The 9,361-nt window shown below is 46.3% G+C and overlaps 1 protein-coding gene across 1 annotated transcript; it reads right to left on the bottom strand.

The window, feature by feature from the left end:
• Positions 1 to 4,730: 4,730 nt before the first annotated feature.
• LOC136504490 (glucan endo-1,3-beta-glucosidase GII-like) lies at positions 4,731 to 6,276 on the bottom strand. The gene is made up of 2 exons (XM_066499430.1): positions 6,149 to 6,276; positions 4,731 to 5,821 (listed from the first exon to the last, which is right to left on the bottom strand). The coding sequence occupies exons 1-2, from the start codon at positions 6,225 to 6,227 to the stop codon at positions 4,896 to 4,898; spliced, it is 1,005 nt and encodes a 334-aa protein (XP_066355527.1). The 5' UTR covers positions 6,228 to 6,276; the 3' UTR covers positions 4,731 to 4,895.
• Positions 6,277 to 9,361: the final 3,085 nt, after the last annotated feature.

The raw sequence follows: 9,361 nt of genomic DNA, 5'->3' as shown, positions 1-9,361 counted from the left end.
ACACTCGGCAAAGCCCTCATTGCCGAGTGTGACACTCGACAAAGAGGGGAAAAATGCTATTTTTTTGTTTTTTGCTTTCCATCAGCGCAAACAAAGAAATCACATATATATCAACACACAGCACAGGATATATCACATACACATCCATAACCCATCACATACACATCCATAACCCATCACATACACATCCACCATCCATAATACATCACATACAAATCCATTGTCCATAATCCATCGTACATTCGCATCATCCATGACAATATCCATCACAATATATATATGTCTCTAGTAGTAGTCCAACATAAGGCTAAGTCTAACACAAGTCCATGCAACATGAAAAAAACAAATAAACGGTACCTACTACCAGCCTCCCCACCAAGAGTAGTGGTACCACACATGCATTGTGAAGTTCTTCTCTGTAGCTCGGTCGTATGTCAGTACCCCCTTTTCCTAAGCAAGGATCAATTCATCAATGAGAGGCTCTATGAACAAACCCATCTTGTTCCCTGGGTGTCTAGGAATTATCAGTGACAAGAATACGTTCTTGGGTTGAAACATGACGCTGGGGGGAGATTGAGGGGGATCATGAACACGGGCCAACAAGTGTTTGGGGCCACCAGCAATCCATTGGGGTTGAACCCATCTGTTGCCAGCGCTACACGTACATTCCGAGCCTGCTCAGCTTTACCATGATGTATGCCATCGAAATGGGTCCATGCATCGCCCTTCGATGGGTGTACCATCTTGTCAGCATTGTATCTTTTGCTATGTTTGTGCCATGTCATCTATTTTGCGGACTCCTCTGTCATGTACAGCCGTTGGATCCTCGGTATGACAGGAAGGTACCGTAGGACCTTCGTAGGGATACCAAGCTGTTCCTTCTTGCCATCACTAGTGTCAACCTCCAGATACCTAGAGGATTTGCACTTTGGATAGTGCGTTGCTTTCTCATGATCTTTCCTAAATAGGACGCAACCATTTGGACAAGCATGGATGTGCTCATACGGCATCTTAAGGGCATGAAGAAGTCTCTGTGACTCGTACAAGTTCTTCGGCAGAATGTGACCCTCCGGAAGCAGGGATCAAACAACTGCCAACATACCATCGAAGTTGTCTCGACTCATACTACACTGCGACTTGAACGCCATTAGGCGTCCAATGGCATCCAGTTGTGAAACCATTGTCTTTTCATGAAGGGGCTTCTGTGCCGAAGACATCATATCGTAGTACGCCTTTGCGGATTCCTCTGGCTTGTCCTCTAATCCTTCACCGAACCATGCCTCCTAAAAGTCATCCATCTAGTCTGCTACCCCCGCATCTCCATCAAAAGCCTCAAGGCATGGTCTCACCACCTCCTCTCTAATACGATCGGCTTCACCATGGTGGATCCAGTAGGTATAGTTTGGCGTGAATCCATACTTGCAAAGATCTTCCCCCACGTTCTTCCTATTCTTTCTTACACGGTTGTCACATTTGCTGTAGGGACACGGCATCCGACTCGACCCTCTAGCAGCCTCGCCAAAAGAATGCTCCAAGAAAGCATTAGTCTTAGTCATCCATTCTGGGGTCATACTTGCGTGGCCCGTGTACATCCAATCACGGTTCTCCATCCTCTGGCATATACATATGTAAGCGAGTAATATAACCATCAATTGCATCTGCACGGCGTTCCTACCATCTAATAGGTGAGGATAGTTCCTAATCCCACCCGCGGATGCGTAGATGAGGTCAGTTTCAATGCTTCGCTCCTATCCGAGATAGAATTTTGGCAACACCTCCACGCTGTTCTCCCAATACACGTCCTGCAAGGGAGAGTGTGTATCCAGAGAACAACAGGGAGGTGATGCCGAAAGTCTATCTTGGACCGAAGGGAACCATGGAGACTAACCACATCTACGCATCTGCGGGCTGTCCAAAATACGTGGACAATCCGAAAGAGATACGGTCACAGATATGCAAAGATCTGCATACCTCCGACCGTATCTCTTTCGAACGGGAGACGCCTAACTGGGCTACGTGACCATATAAAACATGCATGCAAAGGAGGAGAGGGTTATACCTAGGGTGGCGGTGGAGTTAGGCTAGCGGGGCTGTGGCGTGTCGGTGTAGTGGCGAGGCAATGCGGTGCTGGCAGACCAGCAGCGCCGACGAAGACGATCGGGGTCGCCGAGTCCCTCCCACGGGTCCTTCTCCTACATAAAAAGGAAATAGGTTAGAATCCATTGAAAATTTCAGCAGCACCTCCCCTGCACGGGGAGGTTTCCAAAACCTGCAAGAAACATAGGCACGATGGCCAACAACCACATATATACCAAACATAGGCATGAAGGCCAACAAACATATATATACCAAGACGAGCCATGTACTTTAGTTCTCTTTCCATGCAGATGAAAGTATCGAAGTAGTACAACAACAAGTACTACTACCACTACAACTACTACCAACACTAACACTACTACTATCACTACTTACTACTAACAATACTACTAACACTACTAACTACTAACTACTACTACTTACTAACTACTACTAACACTACTAAGTACTACTACTAACTACTACAGATGTAGGGCATACCTTCGCGACGAGAATGACAGCGATGAGGGTCGACGACGACAGCGGGGACGACCGCAGCGGCGTGAGGGTCGATGGGCCTAGGCCGACACCTTCCTTCTCCTTCTCCTCCTATCTTCTCCCTCCTCCTCTCTTCTACCCTTCTCCTCTCTTCTCCCCTGCCTCCTCCTCCTCTCTTCTGTAGTGGCGCGGTGGCCGGGGCGGGGAGGCGCGGTGGCCGGGGCGGAGGGCGCGGTGGCCGGGGCGGGGAGGCGCGGTGGCCGGGATGGGCGCTGCGGTGCGGCGGCGACGGCTGAGGGAGAGAGAGGTGAGAGGGAGAGAAAAATGAGAGAGAGAGACAGAGAGCGCGCCGGCCGGGCGCGGTTGAAGGAAACGGCAGCTTTGCCGAGTGCCAGATCAGCGGCACTCGGCAAAGTCAATTTTCTTCGCCGAGTGTCGTGTTCTGGCACTCGGCGAAGTTTTAAAAAAATTTCAGCAGGTCTTTGCCAAGTGCCAGCTGGGCGGCACTCGGCAAAATTTTTTTTTTGTTTTTTACCACCAATTTTTTTGAAGCTTTAGTACACTACCACAAACAACATGTTTAAATTTGGGACATTTTCATTGCCTTTTGGCATATTTCTATAGTTTATTTTGTTTTGTTGAATTTTTCCAGAAAATGTAAGTTTGAACTGCAGGTGCATCGAATAATGGATTACATTCGTTCAAAAATGTTATCCTTGTTTCTTAGTGTAAAGTTAGGCTAAATCTAAGAACTGTCTCGAAATTTCGATCAACGTGCTCACGGGGCAACGCCGCCAACTTGCGTGGGAGTGGTTTTTAAATTGTATAAAATGCGAACGAATTCCGAAAATCATGAAACTTGTCGAGTTGTCGCCGTATCGTATGCGTATGCCGTGGAAAAAATTTGAAAAAGTTTCAAGCACGTTGTCCCGTACGATGCTCACAAACCAGGACAGGTTCGTGAGCATCGTACGTGACAACGTGCTTGAAACTTTTTCAATTTTTTTTCACAGCATACGCATACGATACGGCGACAACTCGACAAGTTTTATGATTTTCGGAATTCGTTCGCATTTTATACAATTAAAAAACCACTCCCACGCAAGTTGGCGGCGTTGCCCCGTGAGCACGTTGATCGAAATTTCGAGACAGTTCCTAGATTTAGCCTAAATTTACACTAAGAAACAAGGATAACATTTTTTGAACGAATGTAATCCATCATTCGATGCACCTGCAGTTCAAACTTACATTTTTTGGAAAAATTCAACAAAACAAAATAAACTATAGAAATATGCCAAAAGGCAATGAAAATGTCCCAAATTTAAACATGTTGTTTGTGGTAGTGTACTCAAGCTTAAAAAAAATTGGTGGCAAAAAACCAAAAAAAAAATTTATTTTGCCGAGTGCCAAGTTTTGGCGCTCGGCAAAGACTCGGCAAAATAAATTCTTTGCCGAGTGCCAAACGTGGGGCACTCAGCAAAGAGGACGCCGCTGGATGCCGTTAAGCCCCTACCAATCTTTGCCGAGTGTCTGCCTTTGCCGAGTGCCAGGCACTCGGCAAAGACAGCCTTTGCCGAGTGCAGGTCTTTGCCGAGTGCCAGGCACTCGGCAAAGGCCTCTTTGCTGAGTGTTATATTTTGCCGAGTGCGGCGCTCGGCAAAGCAGGTCTTTGCCGAGTGCGGCACTCAGCAAAGCAGGTCTTTGCTGAGTGCCCGAAATTTGGTACTCGACAAAGATTTTTGCACTCGGCAAATCACGTGTTTCCCGTAGTGAGAAGGAGGAGCGTCCGCTGTCCAAGCGTGGTTGCAGAGATTTGGAGACGATGATGGCGGTCATTGCAAAGTTTGGTTGGTGCTTCCGGAATCAAATTGGGGCATAGCTTTAAGTTCCATTCCAGACGTTTGGTCGCTTGCCCAAGATAGGCTTGAACTTTGTTGCTTTTTGCTTTTTTTATTCCCCACTTGGTTGTAAGATTTGTGCCTCATAGCTTGGCTTTGTGGTTGATGCTCAGCTGTGTACCATGTCCGGATAGTAGAGTCTGGAACTTTGTTCCATTATCAAAAAAAATATACTATAGTTGGTTGTATAAGAATGTGATCTGAAATTCTGAAGTCATCTCAAAATTTAGACACCTGAAATATAACCACTCGCTTAATTGATCGAGATATAAGAATGCCAACGCGAGGTAGTATATTACTATATTTCCTGGGGGTAGTCTTACGTACAATACATAGCAATGCAAGTACAAGAAGCTAAAAATTACGTACTACAGTTGGTTGTATAAGAATATATTTTTCAGCTTTCCCCGTCGATCGTCCTTTTCATGAGAAACTAATAGGGTACACCGGGGACTTATCCTGCCCGTTGAAGAGCCCAAAGTGCTTCTCCGTCTCGTCCCCCGGCTTCCCGTTCTCATTGAACATGGCGAATATGTAGGTCTCCAGTGGCCCGGGCATCTTGGGCGTGCCGTTGCTGACATGGTTGATCAGGTTCTGGTTGTAGGTCCGCGCGTTGTCCACCGACGCCCCCAAGCCACCGCCGTCCGACGGCCATCCGCTCTCCGACACGACGATGGGCACGCCGGACTCCCCCTCCTTCTCCATGGCCGAGTACACCGCGTCAACCATGGCATCGAAGAGGTTGGTGTACACCCGCCCGTTGTCGTTGACAGTCGTCGAGCTCTGCTTAAAGAGCGAGAAGCCAAGGTCGATCGATCCACCCGCGTCCCGGTACGCGAAGTAGGGGTAGACGTTGGCCAGCAACGGCGCACCGCTGCCCGCCAGGAACCTGACGACGGGGCCCATGACGGAGGGTTCCGCAAACGCGCCACTGGACGGCGGCGAGGACGTGGAGAGCACGCTCATCTTGACGGCCGTGGACACCTTGATGTCCCCGAACCCAGCCGCGGAGAGCGCGCCGGCGAGGCTCTGCATGGCTGGGAGGATCTTCTGCGTATCGCTGCCCTCGACCTCGTTGCCTACCGCGATGTAGCGGAAGTTGACGTCGTCCTTGTAGGGTTGGATGTTGGCCTGGACCCAGGCGGCGGCGTTCGAGATGAGCGCGTCGAGGTTGGTCTCGTCGACGATGACGTCGATGCCGGAGCCGCGCAGGGCCTGCAGGATGGTGGCGTCCGGGGAGTAGATGCGCATGGCGCCGATTCGCTTGGACTGGTACAGCTGCACCACGTCTGCTGCCGACGGTAGGCCGTCACCCTGGGTGCCGTAGCACACGCCAATGGAATCCACCCCTGTTGCATTGATCAACCCATCCGCCGTGCATCAATCGTACAGCCATGCACGTATATATCATGTTATATTAGTGACAGTAATACCAAGAGCAGCTAGCATCCAGGATGGGCCCGAGAGCTCCGCTACCGTTACTCGAAGCATGGAACCCCTTCTAACCTGCTTCTACAAATTGATATCCATAGAAGCTTGAAACAAGAGCTACCGATATAGAACAATAATGGTAGAAACTCCATTTTACTTATTCTTCTAGATCCACCACTGTTACGAACTAACTATGCATGGTTTAGTACACATTGACGTATATGCATGAATGTTAAAGTGGTTACCTGTTGGTATGGACGCCAAGGCTCCAATGAGCAATGCTGCGGCGGCAATCATGGTGGCGAGGCCATGCTGCCCTGCCATACTCTCGATCTTGCGTAGCACCGTACGAACGTTTTATGCACAAAAATGTCTTGAGTTAGCTACCCTATATTTATATACGCAGAAATAAAATCAAACAAGCTTACCAAGACTGCTGGGTCTCTGCCAAGTTGCAGTCTTGCGGATAGTCCATTTCAGCTTTCCAAATTACCCACCACGTACGTCGTCAGTTGCAGTCTCAGTCTCATATAGTGCTATGCAAGCTAAGAAATAATGGCTTGACCAAACAGAAGTCACTGCTGTTAGGCCTAAACCGTGTGATGAGGGCATATATCACCCATCAGTAATTAAGGCAGGACAGGACGTATCGGAAGACAAGTTGTGTTTTATATATATGAAAATTGACCTCTCTTTTCTCTCTCTGTATATAATATACACATACATACACACACACACACACACACACACACACATATATATATATATATATATATATATATTTTTGAAAAAATTGATTATAAGTTGTATACTCTACTACGTATGTAGTTAGTTCGGCGTTCCCTTTTATTATTTTTTGTGGATCCATGTCGATCTCGATGCGGTTACGTTGTGATTCCTTTCAACGAATGTGGTAAAAAATTTGAACCGGCGACCATATTTGCTCGCATGACTTGGATTAGCAATAAATTGACAGTGTTCTTTTTACAGGAAATACATTAAACAAATCAACTGTTCTGTAATAATCTTGAATAAAATCAAATGTTCTGTAACTATAATATGCACATTGTTGTAAGTAGACTCCACAATAGCATTACCTTGCCCAACCAAACAGTTCAAGTGATCATGGATCCCACTGCTACTCCCTCTGTGATTCATTTCCAAACCCATTTAAATTACCACTGAGTGAACCAAACACTACCTAAGTAGTTATAGTTACGAGATCTGAACACGCCATAGTTGTAGTAGTTGATGTCAAATCAATGCATTTTAGAACTCATTGCACATTGTTGGAATTAGAAAGGACAATATTGAAATTTCACAATCGTACATTTGAAAAAATTGATTATAAGTTGTCAAACACTACCTAAGTAGTTATAGTTACGAGATCTGAACACGCCATAGTTGTAGTAGTTGATGTCAAATCAATGCATTTTAGAACTCATTGCACATTGTTGGAATTAGAAAGGACAATATTGAAATTTCACAATCGTATATTTGAAAAAATTGATTATAAGTTGTATACTCTACTACGTATGTAGTTAGTTCGGCGTTCCCTTTTATTATTTTTTGTGGATCCATGTCGATCTCGATGCGGTTACGTTGTGATTCCTTTCAACGAATGTGGTCAAAAATTTGGACCGGCGACCACACCGGCCGGCCGGTGGGAGTCATTGACCTTGACCGTATTTATAATAAAATAATAACACGCCGTGTTGTGTTGCCATCCATTCCATGTCATCCACAGCAGCAGCTAGCAACAGCCACTACTGGAAACGGGATCTTTGCCGAGTGCAAACTGCTTTGCCGAGTGTTAAAAATCGGGCACTCGGCAAAGACCTTCTTTGCCGAGTGCCGCACTTGGCAAAGAATTGCACTCGGCAAAGAGTTCTTTTCCGAGTGCCGGGCACTCGGCAAAAAAAGCTCTCAGCAAAGGACTTCTTTGCCGAGTGCCAGGCTCTCGGCAAAAGCGCGGCACTCGGCATAGGCTGTCCCGCGTGACGGTGTTCGGCCATGTCCTTCTTTGTTGAGTGCCCTATTAGGCACTAGGCAAAGAAGGTTTTTGTTTTAAAAAAAAATTCTTTGCCGAGTGTCCCAGATCTGGCACTCGGCAAAGATTTTTTTTTTGGAAAATACTTTGTCGAGTGCCCCTGACACGGCGCTCGGCAAAGTTTTTTTTTCAAAATGTCTTTGCCGAGTGCCCCTGTGAAGGCACTCGGCAAAGAGGAATGTTTTTTTAAAAAAATTCAAAACCCTCTTTGCCGAGTGCCTTATTCTTAGCACTCGGCAAAGACCCCCTTTGCCGAGTGCCATGCCTCGGCACTCGGCAAAGTTTTTTTTTGGCCTCCAATTTTTTTGTGCAGCCCTTTTAAAGTACCAGGAACTCCTAGTTAGAATTTGAGGATTTTTTGTGGCTTTTTGATATATTTCGTTTACTTGAATTTTTTTGAAAAATATAAAATTGAACTACACGTGGTACGAATAATGGAATTTAATGATTCAAAAAATGATAGTCATGTTACTGAGTGTAGTGTGAGGCCGTATCCAGGAACGGACCCGAAATTTCGGACATCTTGTTCACAAAACATGACCGTGAACTTGCGTGCGAAGTGTTTTTAAATCTTATAAAAAGCAAACGTAGTCCGAAAATCATGAAACTTGTTGAGATGTCATGATATCGTATGTGGAGGCTATGATAAAAATTTGAGAAGGTTTGGTGCACGTTGTCATATACGATGCTTACAAACCAGGACATCTCTACATGTGATATCTGATGGGTTCAATCCTTATGGAATTATGGCTCGTAATGTACGTGTCGCACTGGCAACAAATGGGTTCAATCCTTATGTAATGATGGCTGCCCCATACACATATCGGCCCGTCTTCGTTATCCCCCTTAATCTCCCCCCGGTGTCTCCTTTCAACGACATAACGTATTCTTATCGTTGATAATTCCTGGACACCCAGGGAGTAATATGGGTGTGTTCATGGAGCCCGTGTTTGATGAATTGGTCTGTGCTTGGGACGAAGGGGTATCGACATATGATCAAGCTACAAAGACAACCTTCAAAATGCACGTTTGGTACCACTACTCCTTACATGACTTCCTGGTGTATGGGATATTCTATGCTTGGTGTGTTCACGGGAAGTTCCCATGCCCAATATGCAAGGAAGGTGTGAGGTTCATTTGGTTGTAGAAGGGTGTCAAGTATTCGTCGTTCGACAGACATCGTCAATTCCTACCTCTTGACCATCCATTCAGACAAGACATCAAGAACTTTACGAAAAGTGTCAAAGTGACAAACCCTGCACCGCGGATGATGACTGGTGCCGAGGTTCATGCTCAGATAGATGCTCTCGTGCCCAATGAAAAAGGTGGTTTTGTGGGATATGGTGAGCAACATATGTGGACTCATATCTTGGGCATGACGAGGCTCCCCTATTTCGATGACCTTCTT

The sequence above is a fragment of the Miscanthus floridulus genome, chromosome 14 (genome assembly GCF_019320115.1).
Source record: "Miscanthus floridulus cultivar M001 chromosome 14, ASM1932011v1, whole genome shotgun sequence".
Lineage (NCBI taxonomy): Eukaryota > Viridiplantae > Streptophyta > Magnoliopsida > Poales > Poaceae > Miscanthus > Miscanthus floridulus.
The sequence above is the reverse complement of the archived record's forward strand: the minus strand, read 5'-3'. Positions and strand labels throughout refer to the sequence as shown.

What these genes read in the sequence shown, in the direction of transcription:
- LOC136504490 (XM_066499430.1), bottom strand. Translation starts at nt 6,227, where the DNA reads ATGGCAGGGCAGCATGGCCTCGCCACCATGATTGCCGCCGCAGCATTG. An exon ending in CTTGGCGTCCATACCAACAG is followed by an intron (nt 5,822 to 6,148) that starts GTAACCACTTTA and finishes TCAATGCAACAG; the next exon opens with GGGTGGATTCCATTGGCGTG.